Below are 21,499 nucleotides of genomic sequence, written 5' to 3' on the forward strand. Positions count from 1 at the left end.
AAATGCACATCTTTCCAGCGGAGGCTACTGACCCGGAGTTCCCGGATTCGAACCCGACCGCGGCGGCTGAGTTTTTATGGAGGCAAAACGCTATGGCGCCCGTGTGCTGTGCGATGTCAGTGCCTGTTAAAGATCCCCAGGTGGTCGAAATTATTCCAGAGCCCTCCACTACGGCACCTTTCTTCCTTTCTTCTTTCACTCACTCCTTTATCCCTTCCCTTACCTTTCTTCTTTCACTCACTCCTTTATCCCTTCCCTTACGGTGCGGTTCGGGTGTCCGCCGATATGTGAGACGGATAGTGCGCCATTTCCTTTCCCCAAAAACCAATTATTATTATTACTTCCAGCGGAGGCGCAACTCTGGCTTGGCTTCGTACTGGGCTGGCCATCGCAAGATCTCGGTAGTGTCCGTCGACCGGATGCCGACCATCAACGAGGTTCTCATCGAGGACAACGTCTCCATCACCAAGGGCCTGCCCGAGGAGACCTGGAGCGGCAAGACGTTTGTCGTCCAAAACCGAAGCGCGTCGCCCGAAAGCTGAGGGAATCCGCGCATGCCAATTCACTCACGCGCCGAATCTGTGTATGCTGATTGAGGGTGACACATGACTGGGGGGGACGACGCCACGTACCGTGGGGGCGGATACTGCGCGAAGCAGGCGTTTCGCCAAGACAGTTGTATAGAGCCTGATTTATTTGTGCGTGCAGGCTGCGAGATTTCGCTTTAATAGCCGAATAGCTGAAGAGGTCTTTATAATTGCTTCACTTGCCAAACTTCCAATCAAAACCCGAACATGTCACGTGGACAGTTCCTGGAAACTATCATACTGTGGCGCCACCTAGGAGCTGTGCATTCACCTATCGTCGGCTCTGTACAAGCTATCTTCCTAGTCAAGGCTAGCACATTTGCTTGCCACAACTGGCGTATGTTAGCTGACCCGAGTTTTGGGCCAATGCGTGTTCCGGATATCGATACATGGGCGTAACTAGGAGTTTCGCCACAGATGCGGTCAAAGAAAGAGTTCGTATCAAATGTATGCACCCTCTGCCAATGACAGCCACGCACATGCCGATTTGGCCTTAACGTCGTCAAATAGCCTAGCGGTTAACTTTCTTCACAGCAGGCTGCACAAGGATCCGTAACTTGCCCATTTGCCTTCAAGTATCAACTAGCATAATTGTTGTTTTTTTCCCGAAACGAATGTGAGCCAATAAAAAATTGTGTCTATCGTAGGAAATATATTAAAGAAAAAAAACAGCAGTTGGTAACAACGGGCCATGGTCCATGGCATCTTGTGTTACTGTGCAGATCAATGATCACAGTAAATGAAATTAGCTTCTAACGTTTGACTGCCTTAAACACGCCAGAGGCACCAAAATTCTTGAGCCTATCATGTCGTCTGATGGTTACCGTTTTGTTTACCTAACCATAAACATAAAAAGTAGTCCTTTGTTCATTACTTTTAATCGTGCAGGAATTCTGTGTGGCAGTCCTGAATGTGGGCAGAGCTTCACTGCAGACTTAAGTTACATCCGACTACAATTACGGCTAGAGAGAGTCCTGGCTTGGAGCAGGCCAATAGGGAACGTCAAAAAGTTTTGTTAAGTTTATTATTTCTTGAAACTTTCAAAAACTGCCACATCAAATGTTGTTCATCTTTTTAGATTTCAAAGTTCAATTTGATACAAAAATTTTGTGTGCATTTCAAGTGGCTCAGAAAAGTTCCTGTTTTCCGCTTGACAAAGCAATGACATAACACAAATTGTACTTCATTAGGCCTTCTGGAGTTTCTTTTTCTACTTGTGATAAAGCCAAGATATATCATTACAGTGCCACTTACGATGAGATCAAGCAATATTCTTTATCCATGCATAGAGGCCGTTGAAAAATGTACGAACCCTTGTGCTTCTGTGAAAGCATGCCTGCATTGATGCCCTAAACATGCTTTAAATATATCAGCAGCACTTCATCAAACCAGTTTATTTATTTATCAGCACACAATACATGTTCTACAAGAACAACACAAATATGCACTTTGCGGAACAATACAGAAGATACGTAGAAGATATTAGCATCGCAGAGATAAAGATTATGGGAATGCATCATTAGGAAACAGCACAAAATAAACCACGTCTAGATCAGTCTAAATGTATATCTGAGGATGATGTCAAGCAGAAGCAAAATTCTCTGACACTCCAATGCTGATGACTCATGAGACAGCTAATTCAGCACAAAGGTTTTGAGCGTTTTCTTTTTGAGCTTAATATTTTTGGCAGTCATGCCATGACAGCATATGCACTGAGCAGGCTGTTTGGATAGTGAAAGATGAGAGTAACCAAACAAAAACAACCTGGTAACTATTTTCAGAGAATGGAAACCATGTGAAGCTAACAAATTGAGAATGGAACAAATTCAAGGGTACATACTTCTTCGTTTTTCTGTCCGGTTGGTTAAGGAACCTAGTTAACTTTCTTTTCTGGTGTGATAATTCATTTCGGGCTTTTACAACAGATACTGTATATTTGTTCACTGAACGCTAGCAGAAAACAAGATCACCACAAACCTGTTCAGATAATGAAAAACTCTATGCAGCTATAAACCAAGAATTATGCTTTAAAGTCAAGAAAAGAAAAACACTGCCACTTAATCTCAAAGTAGATATTCTGACTGGAATGTCATGTACTATGACTGCAAGTGCATGTGCCAGTGTATATCAGTACTCTGTAATCTACACTGTAAATGCGGACCTTATCCAGCACTTCTCTACCCGAGTTCTCAAAGCCGTCAGCACAACATCCAACAGTAACATTGAGGACAAATAGCCGACACGCCTGTCTTTGTAACCACATGTCATCAGGAGCACATTCACACAATTCAGAGATGGGCTACAACATGACTATACCCATCACCAAGCTGTGCCTGAGCGCAACAATGGCTACTGTCGCCTAGTCAAAACCGCTCAGCATCGCAAAATGGAATGTACAGGAATCATAGACGCTTCAATAAAAGCAACAAAACCTTGAAGCCAGTGTTTAAGATCTGAAAAGTTTCTCTCGGCCCTTCGTTAAATATACATCTCTCGGCATTTACGCAGTAAATAATGAGCTATGAATTCAAATCATATTGAGCCACCAATTGCCGACAACTTCAAATGACAAGACAAGACCGTGAGCTAAGGTTTGTATCAACTGTAGACAATGAACAATGATGATGAATAGAAAGACTGCTATGGTGGTAAGAATCCTCAAGCAACGATTTTCTACAAACAAAGCAAACACTACTTGTACATTTGCCTGGGGGCACACTGGGGAGTGTTCTTCAATTTCAAACTGAACTGCACTCACAGACACTTTTCCTACTTATGGGTGAAAGGCAAAATACGTCCTGTACTGAAAACAGAGGAACACCTTCGCTAGCACACTTCAGCCAAATGCATCATGCACACAACTCTTTGCTAGCACGTTCTTACAGTAAAGACACCCCTTTAAATATCATGTCAACAGCACACATACACAACGTCTACAAAATGTGCAAATTAAAGAAGTATTTGGTCTAATCAAACCCAGCGTCCGACCTTGGCTACAAATCCATGAAAAAGCGAAGGAGTTGAAATTGTTCCAAATGTGACTAGAAGAACAAAGTTTAGAGAGCACAACACATATGATAGTCAGCTAGCATTGAAAGCCAATAAATAGTTAAGAAGGTGATGCAAAAGCTTGAGACCTTGTAAGAAGCGCACATAACCCAAGACTGAAAACCTTTTAGCCAATATCCCTACGGTTTAAATACATATACCTAGGCTGTACAAACCTCACGTTTAATCAGTGCCACAAAAATAGATTTTTAGTGAAAACGTAAATTTTAATGCTTTACTCTGCAATGACATCATGGAGGAAGCACAACAGATACCCAGAACATTTAGTGCTGTATACATACAGGAGAGCAAGCAGCCGCTAAGTTAGCACACCTACTCTGTTCCAAAAATCACGGCTCTGAACTGCTCTCGTGCAATACATCTGTCAACAAATAACTTGGTGAGACTTGGTTTTGTTCGCAGTCAACTGGTAAACCAATCCTACATATACAATTAAGGCAGAGTCTCAAAACGTCTCAACCAAAGTAGGACATCACTTTCAAATTACCTTTCTTTGACTTCCAAGTTTTGCGTGGCAAAAGATCGCAAGATTACTGGCCTTTGGCTGACCCTGTAGTAGGAAATTAAACACAATTCTGGACACACAAGACAGTTTTTTCTTGTCCTCACAAACAATTGGCAACAAGCTGTTCTATACCTGATGGTTGCCATTAAGCTCTCACTTTATTCTTGGCACAGATAAGAAGTTATGCAGAAACATTTGTGCAGACCCTGTAAACACTGAAAAATGCCACATGAGGCTTATGAAAGTGTAGAGGCAAACACCAGCAGTGAAAGAAAAGCTGTTGTTAAGGAAGAAGTTGCTGCATACATAAACAAACTTGTACAGAGAGTGTGAGCAGCCTGGCCAAGTTTAATTACGTTTAGACTTAACGACATGTACACTGACACCTGTACAACAATGTGACAGACAATCACACCCCGTAAAAGAGCACAGAGGTCAAACTTAGCCGGTTGTTATATAGCTATACACGTAATATCATATGACAGAATTCTCACTGTAGGAACGTTTCAAACCTGAAAACCCTTCTAGCGCTAACAACATACATCGTAAAGCCTTGGGAAAGACAGTTCCATCTAGTTGGCTGGGTACCACAGCACTTTTTCAGACTAATAGCCTGGGGCTTTTGAAGAGAATAGAGTCTGTCCTCAAAAGCAACTGCTATGGTAAATGACCAGCACATCACCTTGCTCCACCCTAACTAAGAAGTTGAGACACTGCAAAAAACAGTTAGTACATAGCTGTGTTCTGCACTGAAGAGAAGCTGAACCCCTTTTCTTTAGAATGTGATGAGCTTCTAGGGCTTGAATGAATAAATCTTGCAAACTAAGCATGCCAAGTTTCTTTTGCTTAAGCATTTCAAATTGTGATCTAATCGCTGGAGAAAGCTGTGGCAACGTTCAAGCTTCTTCACAAAGCATTATAGTGTGCTGATGTCATCTATGGAAGCAGTCAGAATTTCATTGCTTCCGCGTACACCCTGCTGTGCCCTGTTAAATGCCGCCAAGTTACGCAGTGCAGGCTTTACTTACGATGCCGTTTGTTTACTTCTGCGTTAGAAATGCGCCACAACCATAAATGACGTCATCCCATGCAGTCCCTACCCAGCACCACGCTGCACGCAGAAAGCCTGAAAGCTGTCACTGTTTTAACAGGCGACTGTGTCCCAATTTGAAATGCTAGCGCAAAAAGTCTGCATGTTTTATCAGCAAGTTTCACACATTCTGTCCCCTGAAGCTCATAAAGTTCTAAAACCTGTAGCTCTTTAAAAGAAGGAAAGATAAACACGCTATTAACAGTAAAATGTTTAGAAGCCAGCAGCACCACGAGCTTCGTTTCCACAGTATGAAAGAGGAACTTTAGTACAGTAGAGGATATACGATAAAGACAATAATGAGGCTTTTTAGGAACACTAGTGAAGCCCCACGACGAAATTGTACGATAAGCACGCACAGAGGCATTATATACTAAATCAGCACCCCTGTTGTTCCAGCCCTGTCAACAAGAACAAAAATAATTTCTTCAACGATGGACAACATGCACGTGACAAAGATCAAGAAACAAATCCTGTCACTCGCACTTTGTTCGTGTCACAAGGTGAAAACTCGTAAAATGTGAACCTATCATCCATTTTCATATTAGCGGCAGTAAGAGGTAATAATGATGGGTCATGCATTCCCGCACAAATTTCACATAGCACAATATGTGTGACATGCTACCACACTACACAGTGATGCCTAAAAAACACGTACCGTATTCACATGATTTTAAGTCAACTCCCACATATCGCATGTCAGAAAGAAAAAATGCATGGCCGTGAGCATATTTCAAAATGAAAATTTATTAGTCACTAGACTACTTGTCCACACTTGTGCCATCATCATCACTAGTGCTGCCATTGTCATCACTGCTGGCGGTGCGGGCAGGACACTTTTATTTTTCTTTCTTTTTATAAGCCCTTTCTAACATACGTCATCGCTACTGCGGGCCCACAGCACGTTATAATGCTGTCCTACGAAATCCCGCACTTTGCAAACAACAGCACCACGAGACCACGTAAAACAGGTGAAAATTTTGCCTCTCTGCAGCCGACACACCTGCATCACCCATTCCGAAACATTGAACTTGTGGCCCAGCACGCAGTTGTTCATTTTTCCGGCGTAAAAAATGGCTGCTCTCTTGAATGTAGCTGTGAACGAGCGCCAAACGCTCATCAGCCCCGGAGCACAAGTGACGACTGACAAAGCACTACATTAAAAACTGGTAAAATGTGGGCTGCAGTCAAGTCAAATCTGTCAAACAGAGGCAAAGAGAAACTATGTGTGAGCGGCGTCAGCTCGTCCATCAGTTACCGACACTCTCCTCAAGCACTGCTATTCCTAGTGCGGGTGCTGCCGCGATTAGAACAGCGACCCTTCCATTAACTATCTACACTCTCAGGAGCGTAGGCTGAACATTTAAAGGTGAAAAATAATAAAAAATACTTCCGAACAAACATGCAGAACAGCCGCTTGCTACCTGTCGGAGTCATAGAGCAAACATAAAATTACAACCAAGCTGTAGCAGCCCTGGTATCTTGTTTGTCTCACCTGGCCATGCTCTGGTTTTGATTGTAGGTTGACCCCCCCTACTTCAGATTTTCAACTTTAAAAATATAGGTCGACTTACAATCGTGTAAATACGGTGTGACACAAAGTTTTCTAAGCCTGGACCATGTTTATAGCGTGTGAATGTGTAGCATGTGACATACAGTATGTAGCATTGTGTATCATGTGACAAATTACCTCACATGCTATACAATGTAAATAAAACTTGACACAAAGTGTGCCACATAAACAGTGTGTCACTTTGCATGTGACAAAAAGAGTCTCATGCTATTCAAAATATGTAAAATGTGACACAAAGCATGTCACAAAAACTTGTCAATACTATATACAGCAAAAAGTGCACCACATGTAAACATGACACTATCTGCTCAGGGTAAAGTGGCAATACGGTAGCAATAAGAGAAGGACCAGCCTTGAAGATGCACATGAAATAGGCAGTTGACACAGAATAGACCCACTCGGAACAAGATAGCTCTCCAGATAGTCAATTTTCTGTTAATGAGCATAAAAGCATGCAGGACATGCGTGATATTTGCTGATGTGTTCTGGATAAGCACTAACTCACCAGTGAGCATCAAGCACCCTGTTCCCATATGAATATTCACGAACACATCGCAACCTTGTTATCCAGGGTTAGAATTTAGAGAAGGTATCACTACCAGAGAAGCAGCTGCTGACACGCTGTTGCATCAAATATGTGCAACAATCTCATGAACTTACAAACTGAAAGTCAGCTCTCTCCTAACATACATGACAAAATAAAACAAAATTTGAAGCACACTCCTATCGGACCACTAATTGAATCATCTCAAGACACCACGGGAAACTGAAAAGTTTTTGTTCAGGTAATGGAAACAACTGAATATTCAGCATTGTTTGAGCATGCAAATAAATAGCACCCAAAAAGTACTGGCCCAGCAAACTTGAGGGCCTTGGAAAGACATTATGCATGACAATACAAACTAGCTATGACTTTTCTGTTGCCCACAAGACAAATTCTTGCGCTAATTCATGTACAGTAACTCCAACACACAAACCATGAGCCTCACACTATAATTTACCGTTTCCATGGCTACCATTTCCATGACTACATTGAAGAGAGGAATGTCAATGTGTAGTTTATAAGAGGCAGCCAGTCAAGCAACAAGTTTTGCTCTGCAAATACCACTTCATGCAAACGCGCAAAGAATGACTTCTCACCACAGGCTACTACTCCTCGTACTCTCCAATTCAAACATTTAATCTATACCCAAGGTTCTTTTAGAAACAAAAAAAAATGGCGGTGGTTTAGCTTTGGTTAAACCTGGAGTGATGCGATAGCTACAGCTGGCCGAGTGGAACTTGGTCACGTGAGCAATAACGTGATGAACCACGGCGCCGCGCCGTTGGCAGCTGCTCCGCACCACGTGACCAACCACATGACAGCGTGGCGACGCGCCACCCTGTGGCGGCGCCGCCACGCAGAAGGCTCGAAATGCTACTGTAATGTAGCTATTGCTACAAAAAAAATTCAAAAACTCGCAACAACAGATCTATGTAGAGGCATGCATGAATTCTCTGCTGCTTCGTTAGCTAAGAAACTGAGTGAGTCAGAAACACGTGCTTGACACAGCAAGGTCCACAATCAAGCCAACGTGCTCAGAACCTGTGTCCGAAATTCAGTTTAAATGCCAAGTATGCATCTAGGATCTGTAAAACTTGTGAATTGTCGAACGGGACTCCAAGCACATGGTTGAAGTGTGGAAGCTGTTAGGCAATCTCCGTGCTAACAACCAGCAACACAGGTACAGCAAGAGATGCTTATACTACACAACAGTCATCTTTACGCTATGCCCTGTAGCACACACCAAATGACGCACACGATAACTCTGGCCAATGTGACCAAAATAAAATTCTCAAAAGAAAATAAAAATCGACACTTAGAGCCACGAAAGCTGCACAAGGTGGTCGCCTTAAGCACAAGCAGGAAACGGTACAAAGAAGAAAGCAGAATACGTTCTGCTGCTGAGAAGAGTACTTTCTTGGAAAAAAGTTTTTGTTAATGAAGTCACAGTAACGAAATTTTCAAGAAACATGTAATTTTGCGGGCAGATTCAAAATATGTGATTCAATTTTATGTAAAACAAGTCCTGGTGCGCTTATTTAATAATGTTCTGTAACTTCTTGCCGAGAGCTTTCAATAAATTTTGCTGCAAGAAACTTGCTAGAACAGATGCTATTGCCTTGTCTTGACATCAAGCTGTGCAATAAGGGCAAAATTATTATCCTGCCTATCATAGAAGCTGAGTTACAGGGTTTTGAAGTTGCCATTTCACAAACAGGAGGAAAAACTTGTAATCGTGATGAAGTCAAAATTCTATAACTCGCCTTCTACAGCAGGCAGGATGATAATTTTACCCTTATTGCATAGCTTGATGTCAAGAGAAACTAATGGCATGCAATCTAGCAAGTTCCCTGCAGCTAAATTTCTTTCAAACTCTTGGCAAAAAGTTACATAAGGTATGCATAAATGCACAAGGACTTGTTGGACATAAAACTAGATTACATAATTGGAATCGGCATGCAAAAATGCATTTTTTCTGAGGATTTCACAACTGTGACTTCATTAAAAAAAATTCATTTCTAAGACCGTCTTCCCCCTTAAGTGTAGCACGCTGTCACAGCTGACCAAATTCACTGACGTAGCAATGAGCATTTGGCTTTGCAAAGCTCCGAGACACTTTTCAATGTACAACGTTAGATTAACTGCTATCTGCTCGTACTTAAACATGAAGCTGCACACGAAAGATTCACAACTCTATTGAGAACAGAGCATTGTACATGACTAAAGATAAAAGGTTACGTCCAGTTCACAAACCAACAAGCACTCCAATCGTATTAGACCTGCTTGATTACTTTACCTAACCAGTAGACTAGCAACTTTGCTGTAGCTAGTACTCTTCTTCAGCCTGCAGTGATGCTATCACACCTCTAATTCCAGGCCTAAACATGAATGTGATGTCTCGAAGCCTATCAGGCAGGTTATCCTCAACGAGCTGGTGTCGGTGGCTTAAAATAAAGGTACCAGATTGACTGAAACCATCAGCCATGCTTGCATGGCTGAAAAACAGCACATGTAGACTCAACAGCCATGCTACAATGCCAGCAGCATTACAAGCCCTTTGGCAGTTACCTCCGAAGCACCGTTTTTCTCTGGTGAAGTCTCCACAGATTGAGAGAAGAATGCCTGCCACGATTCACCTGACCTTTCTCACCCACCATCTCTCCATGCTATAGACACAGCCGGTCATTTCATAAACAGCGATCAACGTGCAACTGTGGAACCCATTTCACGAGGTCTTTCGCTTCACACTGAATGAACCAGCTGGCAACAGCAGGGCATGGTGCTCCCTGGCACTCCAATAAACAACCTCTTGACTTCACAACACGTCCGCAAAGTTCTTCGGCACGAAACCGACCTCCTCACTTGCTTGTGAATCATGCGACATTGAATGAGGCATCACGAAGCAATCAGTCCTGGATGGCAAGAGCTGGGCTGTGTGTCAGACAGCTGTCACCTTAAACCCCGGCACAGAGCACGGTGAGTCGCCACTGTCGTAGAAGGATGTCTCCGAGGAGTCGCCGTTGGGAGCGACGTCAGCAAGCTTGACGCGGGGCGGCGACCTGCGCCCTGCACCCGGTGTATCTTCTGGCGAGTCGTCCTGCTCGTCAGACATGTACCCGGAGCGGGTGCTGGCGTCCCGCATCTTGGGCTGCACGATGCTGGAGGCATTTGGGTGCAGCAGAAGGTAGTAAATGACCTGCAGAAAAGAGAAAGGTTAAACAAAAATGCGCGGTTAAGCCGCATTTATAAGTTCAAGGCATATTGCAAAATTGCTTCATTAAACAGTATAAAAAGTTCGCTCGAACGCTCTGTGAGTGCCGTTGAGCAGAGTCGCCATGGTCTGCGGCCACTGCGAAAGCTCGTCTTAAACGAGGGACATGCAAAACAATTCGTCTTAAGTGATTTTTTTTTTTACATTGAGTCTTATGGTCCAACCAAACGATTGGACTCTAGGTCCACCAACCAAGTGCTCCAACCAACCAAATGGTCTCACAATGTACATCTCATCTAAGAATTCATCTTAACTGAGTTCTTCTTAATGGGAGTGTACTGTATATTATTCATGTTTCCGTAAAAACAAAATTTCATCTTGAGGCATAGAAGCAAAAACAGACCACTCTCAAATACTACACGAATACCTCAAACAAGGTGTCTCTAGAAGTAAACCGACCAGAATAGACTCATCTCGTTCACAGATGGCATTCTTAAAGATGCCACCCAGGAACTTTTCAAGGCAAGTTCAAAACAGATTTCTCCGGCTTCCAATGAACTTTGTTAAAATTCTTTTGGATCTTGTTACCTTCGATCGTGCAGCAAACTCAATTTTGGAGGCCAATCACAATGGGGCAAAGAAGCACATCATTCTTAAAGGGACGCCCAGGACAAAAATGAAGTTTTGTCTGTATTGATGTCTCACCGCGCTATGATGATAAAAAAGGGCAACTTTAACAGAAAACAGAGCTTTCATAAACTACACTCCATCTCACAAGTAGTTTGCAACACAGCGGAACCTAGAGCTTTCTCGTCCAAATAGGACTGCAGGAACAACAAATAGTCTCTCAAACCTAACGGTGTTAAACTATTTTTCAAACAATTATTACAATAAGTGGAAATGCGGTTCTGGATTTCTTTCTTTCTGAAAATTACAGCGAGCGTTGAATTCACTGGCTAATTTAGCAGAGAAAATCCAGACGAAAACAGAGCACTGCTGAGGCCTGCTGCAAAGTGGTACACTGCCATTCGCAAACATTGTGTCAGTTTAGTCGGCCGAGTTTCCTGGGTGCAGCAGCTGGACCCAGATGGAGCCACCAGTCATGAGATGATGGGCAGGGTGGAACACATTTATGTAGCGCGTGCCATTTCGATATGCTCAGATCGCCACAGTGCTGCACACTACTTTTGTGAGATGGAGTATAAAAAAGAAAAAAAGTTAACTGCAGGTAGAGCTGGCCCTTTTAACACTCAAATGCAGTGACATCAATGCTGTTTTGCCATTACGGATCTCGGAGGCTTGACCACAAGGCCATTCCCTTTTTCAACAGTGATCATGGAGTCCTTGTCATTACTGACATCACGAGCTTGAATCGACTGCCAGGAAAAAAATAATTAATTCTATTTACTGAGCCATAAACAAATCTTTTACTGCCACAATAATGTGAACCCAGCCACACAGCTCTAACCAATCGATTTTTACCGAGAAAAAAAAACTGCGTGCTAACCCCCGTGTCCCTTCAAACCTAATGATAAATGCGCGGAAGATGAAGCAGGCTCGAACTCACCAGGAAGACCATGCCCATGCAGTAGCTGCAGAAGCTTCCCAGCAGGGCTACAGTTTCGTACCAGGGGCTGCCCTGCTTGTAGTGGTACCACAAGCCCAAGAGCAGAGCGTTCTCACCGAATGTGAAGGCGTAGAAGAAGGCATACCGGAACCGGCGGTGGCCCGGCGCCAGATCAATGAAGCAGAAGATGTAGACAGCTGCGAGCACCGCCTTGAAGCACAGCTTGTCAGTTCTGGTGACAGCAGCAAAGGGAAAATGCAGATGTTAAGGATGACAGCTACTGACGCATCATTTCCAGAAATCTTAAAAGGTCCGACCGCTGAGCAAAACATGTCACGAGTTTATGGTGGAAATGAAAAGATCGAGTCTCATATTGTGAAAATTGAGCATTGCAATATTTAAGAGACGAGGATTTATAACTTTAATTTGGCATTGAAAATCACATAAAGTGCCATTTTGCAGTGAAACCCTGCAATTATTACTGTAGTAGACTGCATGACCACATCTTGGTAAAATATTGCTGATATGTTTTGAATGCACACTATTTTTTTGTCTTTCAAGAGTGTTCTTCATGTTTTATTAAAGTTTACACTCTCTCCGGTGCACCCTTCAATGAAAAGCAACACACTTCTCGCATCGTCGAAGGTGTGTTTTTAGCTTTTGTCGCTAGATGGCGCCACTGTGCATTTCTTGGATGGAGCGGCAACCACGGTCCTCTAAAGCTTTCGTCGACAAGGCGCACGTCACTGTCGCAATAGTATTGGGTGTGGAAACAGAAATTGATATATCAAAATTAAATATATTAAATATGCCTAGTCACTGTCCGGGGAGTGAGATTTATATTATTCTTTGGTACATCACATCTACCAAAGTGCAATCACTATCACTTTCACCAATCATGGTTTCCAGCACATCGGCCTGCATAAAAACGAGCATACGCACCGATCAAAAGATACTTGGTAAAAATCGTCTATACAGTGCTTCTAAGAAAACGGTTCCAGTATTGAGCACCTTAGATAGCAAGCTTTCCGTTGCAGCAATAAAAATTTGGCACTTAAAATTTGGTGTTCTGTAACTTCAAGCAATTTCTATGTTCAGGTGTCTCCAGACATTTGATATGACAATTGTGCAAATGCAGCTGGATGTGAAGCCTCGGCTTCGCATATGCGACAGACTTTTCTCTGGAGGGTGAAAGTGGGTGTAGTGGGTAGAGGGTGGCGGTAGGTAAGCAGGCAGCTGTCTAGCTAACTACAGCATGGGGTGGGGTGGGGAGTTGACTGAAAGGTGGTGCTTCTGGAGGGCAGTTGAGTTTCCCCCTGCAACTCTGAATTTGATTTCACCTTCACATTTTGCTCCGTTGTTGTGTGGGCTTCTAATGGGTTGGAGGCCTTGTGAAGGGTGAATGTAGGTGGGTTAGTGGTAGGTGGCGCCTCTGGAGGGTAGGGTTGCATGAGGATGGCACCTCTGGTGGGTGAACGTGGGGGGAAGTGAGGTGGGGAGATGGTTGGCAGGTGGGCTTTTGCAGAATGGAGGCTTCGCCCGCCAAGGCTACTTACAGACACCACCATTTTCACATTCTGACACTAGTACTGCTTACACAGTAAAGAACAATAAATTAATTATAAACAGTTTACTTCAATGTCACTCCATGAACCGAACTGGACAAAAATAAAGAAACTAGGGGCGCGCATAGTACTTTTACTAAACCGAACTGAATATGAATAGCGTAGCTTCGCCTCCAAATCAAATACAAATAGTGTAGTGAAAAACCAAATCGAATACGAATCGAATAGCGATAGAACTGAATCAAATACGAATCGAATATTAGTACTCATATTCGCTACATGTGTCAAAATTCGTACAAAATGAGCAATTGCGCGAAACATTGAAGCGACAGTTGTGGCACTGCTGTACGGTGCTGTAAGTTTAGAAGTTATGAAGTTAGAGCGATAGCTGTTAAAAGATTCAACACTAATCTTCACTAACAGGTCCCAACATGAAGTTGTGATATTAAATCTAAGACCACCAAGTCACAGGAATAGGAAAATTACCATTTGGTTGGTTTGGTCATAGACACTTTTCCCAAGCATTTCACCCCAGAAAAACCGAGCACCAGGACGGAGGAAGCCTTGTACACATTAGAAAACCAGTGGGTACTCGGCAGCACTAGAACCACACCGCAGGAAATGAAACTGGTGGCACCTTACGTGTGAGCCATGGCCTCCGAGATCGAACATCAAGGCAGGGTTTTCCTGAATTTGGCTGAGTCCTGCTGCGCCGTTCAATCTTAGAGACCATGAATGCCACCACACAAATGTACCGTGCTATGGCGCTGAACCCTTCGTCTCTGTCATACTTTTCAAGGAAGGATGGCACTCAGCATCGGTGTGGGCTGTTTTTGAAACATTCGTCGAAGAAAAATATGGCGGGCCTTATTTGAACCTGCTGCCATTATTCAAAAACTATTAAAAAAGTTGAAAACATATTCGATTTGTTTTGAACAATTTTGAAAATACTGTTTGTTCAAATAATCGAATAGAAGGATATTTGATTCGTTATTCGAAATTTTCGAATATTCGCACACTCCTAGGAGAAACTAAAATCTAAAGGTCTGCTTTGTAGCTAACACTTTCTTGTCACGATTAATGTATTGTTGTGCAGCACTCAATAAATATTTACCAAAGACTACACATGGAAAGCCAAATCACATGGAAATAAACAAACACTATTACAGAGCAGTTTTTGAGATAAATTAGGTGATGCATGACACCTGTAACATAGTGTTTACAACCCAAGTGTTTGTACCATAGCACTCCTTGATTCGTTTTAAATGGCTGAGAAAAAAAATAATTTACCTGAAATTATTTATAACTAGTACAACGTTACTCAGCGTAAAGGTACCATAAAAGACAAAGACAGCGAAAATGGCGACAGCAAGATGAGTAGAAAAATAATTGCAGACATGCATGCAAGATATAGACAGGCAAGTCAACTATGACCACAATTTGCACCTGAAGCCAACCATTACCATCTCTCTTCATGCTTTTCTTTTTTACCCACTTTCCTGATAAATACCCATAGAAGAACTTCAGCATTCATCACGTCTTCTCCTTTACCTGTGTGCACCTTTTCTATGTGTGTAGCATGGGTGAGTATACCGCACATACCCGTGCTACACAACTGAACAAAGCACACACACGATAGGGTTCAAACATGCGTGAGAAATTGTCATTCATCATCTGCATAATGCAGATAAGCAGGACCCCGTATCAAATAGTAATGAACCACGTATCCTTAAAGACATCACCACGTGTGGCTGGCTGTCTCAGACGTGAGCACTATTCACCCTCTAATTGTGTTAGTCTACGTTCCAGTACACAAAACGGTACTAGCTGAGCTATCTACTAGGCAGAGCATTACTAGCAGCGCCTGCAAACTTTGCCAACCTCAGATGCTAGTGTTCATGCTATGTTCATGCAGTGCCTCAACACTGATGAGCCATGACCTCGTAGAATTAGGCAGAACACCACAAAGACATCGTTGCACCACTTGTCACGTTTTTTAACCAACCACAATGGGGCACAAGTCAGCTACCAGCCGTGGAACACAAACGCTTTGCTTTGCAAGAAACAGTAACAGGTCTTATTAAGAATGTGATGTTTAAATTCGTTGAACCAATAACCATCGCGACAAAGGAGCAAACAGGTTTTGCTCCCATGACTCTCGTGTACCAACTAGAGTCAATTTCAAGAAACCGGTATGTACCTGAAAGAAAAAGCAGTAAATAAAGAGAGCTGTGCAAGACTCACTCGTGCTCATGAAGGCTTTCACAAGACTTCTATGTGACGTTAACCCTTTATATAGAAAGCCCCTCCCATCCTCCACAAAAAGAACAGAAAGACCTTCCAAGCCCAACACAGAGCCAACCTGCCCCTTTCACTGCTTGTAACCTTCATAAATGCATGACACCCACCTGCTGTCGTACTGGCCAATGCGCACGAACTTGATAAGCCAGGCATACATGAGCAACCAGCGCATGCCGCAGACTATGAACAGCACCCAGTGGAACACAGAGGTGAACAGTGTGAGCGCCACGAGCCGCGGCACGAGCACCATGAGGCGCCAGCAGTAGCACACAGTGGTGCCCAGCCAGGAGACGTTGGGTGCATCCTCGAGCGAGAAGCGCAGCGTCCGGATGTAGGCCACCAGAGACCAGGCCACCGAAGCCACCCCAACTATAATTGATGCCACCTGCACCAGGACTGACCCATACGAAGGGAATGGTCAACGATTGCTGAAGTTTTGCATGCCAAAAAAAAAAAAACACTGGGTTAACAAGCGTATTGCAATTGTGTGGCTCTTTGAAGCTATGCAGATGTCTGTCCAACAGAAAAAGATGCACCGATTGCTGAAGTGCCAGATGGATGCAATCTGGCATCCATATCAGCTGCATCTCGCTAATGCTCTCGAGAGGGTTCAGAGCAGGGCCACTAGATTCATAGATTTTTGTTACTCAAGCAACGTCACCATTTCATCCTTAAAATCCAAATCTGATCAGCAGCATCTTTCATTTCTCCCTCACATTACTGGTCTTTGTCTTTATCACAGGCTTTCCATTCAACACTTCATCAGGAACCCTACATCCACGCACCTGCTTCAAACATTTCTTAGCTCACCGGACGCTTCCTTCAAGTTTCATAACCACGTGCCCATACCACCGCCTTTTCAACATCATTCTTCCCAAAATCATTCTTCCCATTTCTCTGACTGACCAGCAGATTCAACATTTTGTGTGTCTCATTTGCTGGAGAGGGTGATGCCGTAAAAATGATGTAGCATCATCTGCGCTTCATGGGGGGAGGGAGGGGGTATAAATAAGGGAGGAAGTCAGGGGCTTCATTTGCAGTTTTCTTACCAACGCAGTCGCCTTTTCGGTGAATACCTGTTTGTTTCTGTTCCTTTTCATTTTACTGTCCCATTAATTTCTTGTATTTAGTTTTTTTTTCATCACCCATACATCACAAAACATCAGAACAATATCCAAAAAGTTACTCAGATTCCACTTCAAACCAAGTGGTATAACAAGTCAGTTTGGACAGCCGGAAGCCGCCCAATTACCAACCAATGTGCTACCTCACATGCACCTTTTACTAACTCCATACACAGTTCTAATTATTAATCATTGCACAGCACATTAAGAATGACTTTGCTGCCTGTAAAAATCAAACATTGTGCACTGCAGTACAGGGTGCCTTCAACACTATGAGTAGCGCATCTGTTGCTAACCTCCACACCAACATGAAGCTGCAGGGCGACTGCTGTAGATCCATGACAACAATGCAGGAGAATGTGCCACCACTGATAATAGGACTCAGCTCTACTGAAATGAAATCACCCTCTCAGGAGACTCGTGCGAGATGTGAAAGAAGCGACTCTCACCCATGGACCTTGGCTGCTCTGGAGCGGTTGTGAGCACGTATACTTGCAGCAGCAGTTGAGGCACCGATTCCAGGAAGGACTCAACCAGTCGCAGCACAGATGCATCATTGTCTTCCCACAGCATCAACTGGTAGTAGATGCGACGGTCTGTCTTGGTCCGTGACTTGTCCTGGCTCTTGAGGCCAAAGGTCAACGAGCTCAGGTACCTGAACGGGTGTCAGCACAAAGCGCAAAGTTTCAGTACAAATGTGTACACAGCAAGCTGCAGTGGACTCATACGTTAACTATGTGCTTTTTGGAAGGTAGTGTACTTTCAACCTGCAAAGTGTGGTAACATGCTGCCTAACACATCATATATGGTGTATGACATTGTGTTTGTCCCTTTAGAAACCATAACTGCATCTTGCATCTTCAGGCCACAAAGCAGGCCATTTCAACACGCTTCTGTCACAGAAGTTATTGCACGGCTAAGGGAAACCAAAGATAAAAAATGAAGCACGTATGCACCCATTGCTGCAGAATCAGCAAGTGGAGAAAGCAGTATGCAATACTGGTAACACATGACCACAGAATGAAATTTGCTCCGATTTCTAAGCTTTGATGCCCATTACCCTGACGACATAGTGCACTCTGGTTAACTGTTCAGGTTTATTCAAACTGAAGCTTTGGTTTTGACAACATCAAGTGTACGGAAAGGGCTCCCTTTAATTGAAACTAATTTTTCAGCTTTGAGTTCTTGTCCATCAAACAACCCTATTCCTTTTTTACCCGCTGTGATCCGCGTCCTTCTCTTAAGTAACCTAAATGCTTTTCTCTCTACCCACTTCATGCAAAAAGAAGGGATGTCATGATAGCCACTATAACTTGCTATGAGTGGTTATTTCACACACTGAGTTACCAAACTCTATACACTTCTTCAGCATTATTTGCACAAATGAGAAAGCTCAATGGCATTTCGTCATACCTAGAGAAGATTTACAAAAAGTGATGCAGTCTGACATTACACCTGCTACTGGCTCGAGTGGAAAAAACGGAAAACCTGGTCATATTCACCACAGTGGTCATGGCCTTCTGCAGCTTGGTTAGAGATGAGCGGTTTGAACACAGCCACAGCGGAAGCATTTCAGCGCAGCAAACATGCAAAAACAGCTGCATGATGACGCTCTGGTGCATGCTAAAGAATCTTCTGTGGTTGAAAAAAGTTATGATGGGCACTTAAGGTCTTCCAAGTGCTGTGAATGTGAAAGTATACTTTGACCTACGCTTTTACCATAAAGTCCTTCAACCTAAAGACATTTACCATAAAGGCTTTTGACCTTAAGGTCTTTACTATAAAGGCCTTTACACTGAAGGCATTCACCTTAAAGGCCTTTATCATTTCCATTGTAATTAACGACTCTCACCATTACTTAGTAACGTCTTTTATCATTCCAAGATTGCCACTATGAACTAACTATCACTAACTACTACTGTCTTGTCTAATGCTTTTGCTTCATTGCCAGTGATCACCCATTACTATTAAAGCCTACTGCCGATGTCATGCGAGACCATAAAGATGTCATTGGAGTTTTTGGACTACCGCTGGTAGACAACAATGCCGGGTTTCGCTGCCGATGAACCATATAATGCTTTCGCATTAACACAAGGCAGGGTATTTCTCTATGGTATGCCTCGTAGGCCACCGTGTGGCTGTGGCTGGTAAAATACAATAATTCTTTTAAAAAACTGGTAAGCCTGGTGATCAGTTATGTCTCTTAAACCAGAAAAATGACAATTAGCCAGTAGGACATGTCACATCAGGTTTCTATTTCCAGTGATTTGGTGGAAGCCTTTAGCCCTAAACAACTGCATTTGTTTATAAGTGTACACATCACCTGGAGGATACATACTAGTGACCTGGACATGAAATGCACGCCGATTCATTACAACTGGTAAATATGTGAACAAGCATTTCTCTTAACTCACACTGCGTGAACTTCACTAGTGTATGCCATTAGCACGAAGAAGCCGCGTTTGTCAATATCTCTTTGCACTTATTTTGTCAGAGCTGGACACTCGACACCGGGATGGTAGTTCTTAAGCACGAATGCCAGAGACCCAATGAGCACATATAAGAAGCACTGTGACAACGAAGGGCAGATTATGCAGCAAACTGCAGCACTGAATTGGGCTCATTTTATGGATAAGTTCAAAAACGACAGCCAGTGCTTTCTTCAGTAGCTCATCCACGTGTTGTGCCACTACATTGCAACGCTGGACTTATAGCCATATAAGTCACCTAAGTATAGACACATGATCCAATTACCACACTAAGCTTACCGCTCGGCCATCAAATTAAGTTTTGAAGTCAGGAAATGTCAGGGAATGCATACTGCACTCCTCAGATCTTTTAAAAATTATTTCGTTCCTTTCAAACAACTTATGTTGTGATGCACCACTACACTGTACTAAGGAAAAATTAGTAATTGCACAATGCCAATCGATTTTAGGAGCATAAATATTTGTCAAACCATAATGAAACTGTCATGGTGGGAAAGTATAAAGCCAAGGTTCGTGTTCAACATGGCAAACAGGAACTATATCAGCCTACTTGCGATCTTCATGTGGAAAAAAATGCTGTTCTTGATTACTCGTATAATAAGTTATTTGGTGAATTAATCAATAACCTTTTTTTTTGTCTTTTGTACAGCTCCCACGTACTAGGAGATGTTCCCACAGGATGCCATTAAGCTAAAGCACACTTCTATTGTGGCGAAGCAATGGAGGGTGAACGTGCCAACTATGTGAAGGACAGGACCTCTTATCACACCGTCTACCATCGACACCCCCGTAGGGTGCACGTGCAACAGGCCGTCATGTGCACATTACAAAGGGGTGTATGACGACTTCGAGACCACTAGCAGTTCTGACGTGTTAATCTCAGTCTCCAGAATAAACGCGAGTCTGGAGGAGGTACAGAGTGCTGTTCTCGAGCACATGATCATTTTTCCACGAATGTGTAAGATAATAATAGGCAAACCGAAACAATTGCAAGATCGCCCACCAAATAGTGCTGCAGACATCAGACAACGCACTTAAATATTCCAACTTTACAATTCGACGGGCTATAGGCAGATTGCAATCAGTGCATGTTGTGCTAACACATCAATCAATGCAATGCAATGCAGCGCTGTCGCCCAGTGATGAGACGACTGGAGATTATTACCTGAAAACGATGGCCAGCTGGAAGACATGAAGCACGACGGCTAGCCACGTCTTCTGCCTGTAATCGTCGTACTCGGGCCGGCGTGTCTGGATGAGGCACCACTTCAGGCTGATCCAAGTGACGATCCACGACGGGACCAAGATGAACACGAGCGTCAGCGCGAAGTAGACCAGCGCGCCGTGCTGGAGGTGGCCATACGCGATCCAGGCGTCCAAGAAGACGTCGACGACCACCATAAGCATGGAAAAGATGAGCACGGTCTTGTCCCAGCACGAGAAGGGCAGCGTCTCGGACACTGCGTCCGTTTCGGCGTCGTCCATCGTTCTGAAGCCGTCCATTCTCATCGCCACCGCGGCCGAGGCACTAGCGGGCGAATACGAGCCGCCGTTCGGCGGACTCGGCGTGGTGGCTGCCGCCAGCATGCTGCCGCCGCAGTGTCCGGTCCGGTCAGGCCGCACCCCGAATCAAAGATCCGTACTACGCTCGGCGGTGAACGAACGAGTTTGTTTACCTCGGACGCTGCGGCCACGATGCATCCCGCGTCGCCCAGCGGTCATCTTTAACCGAGGAAGTGCAAGGTGAGTGCACTTCCGGGCCGGTCGATGTCGGGCGCTACTTCACCGCCAAGGCCAGGGACGTTGAGCTGAGCGACGCCCTCGGTCGGATTTCAGGCCTGAAAAGCCTGAATAACGGCTCCTGTACGCAATGT

The 21,499-nt window shown here is 43.8% G+C and overlaps 2 protein-coding genes across 2 annotated transcripts in view; one reads left to right on the forward strand and one right to left on the reverse strand.

The window, feature by feature from the left end:
• The window catches only part of LOC144106846 (uncharacterized), a 43,624-nt gene extending 41,651 nt beyond the window's left edge, over positions 1-1,973 (forward strand). The window contains exon 4 of the mRNA XM_077639793.1: positions 348-1,973. Coding sequence (XP_077495919.1) covers positions 348-542 — 195 coding nt within the window. The 3' untranslated portion in view covers positions 543-1,973. The remainder of the gene's footprint in view (positions 1-347) is intronic.
• LOC144106843 (XK-related protein 6-like) lies at positions 1,967-21,411 on the reverse strand. The gene is made up of 5 exons (XM_077639791.1): positions 20,791-21,411; positions 17,586-17,791; positions 16,120-16,408; positions 12,147-12,378; positions 1,967-10,564 (listed from the first exon to the last, which is right to left on the reverse strand). The coding sequence occupies exons 1-5, from the start codon at positions 21,210-21,212 to the stop codon at positions 10,307-10,309; spliced, it is 1,407 nt and encodes a 468-aa protein (XP_077495917.1). The 5' UTR covers positions 21,213-21,411; the 3' UTR covers positions 1,967-10,306.
• Positions 21,412-21,499: the final 88 nt, after the last annotated feature.

The sequence above is a fragment of the Amblyomma americanum genome, chromosome 10 (assembly GCF_052857255.1).
Source record: "Amblyomma americanum isolate KBUSLIRL-KWMA chromosome 10, ASM5285725v1, whole genome shotgun sequence".
Classification (NCBI taxonomy): Eukaryota; Metazoa; Arthropoda; class Arachnida; order Ixodida; family Ixodidae; genus Amblyomma; species Amblyomma americanum.

Excerpts from the sequence above, each read along its gene's own strand:
- LOC144106843 (XM_077639791.1), bottom strand. The coding sequence starts at position 21,212 with ATGCTGGCGGCAGCCACCACGCCGAGTCCGCCGAACGGCGGCTCGTAT. Across the intron at positions 17,792-20,790 it reads CAGCTGGCCATCGTTTTCAG|GTACCTGAGCTCGTTGACCT; the intron begins GTAATAATCTCC and ends ACACCCGTTCAG. Across the intron at positions 10,565-12,146 it reads GCATGGGCATGGTCTTCCTG|GTCATTTACTACCTTCTGCT; the intron begins GTGAGTTCGAGC and ends TCTTTTCTGCAG.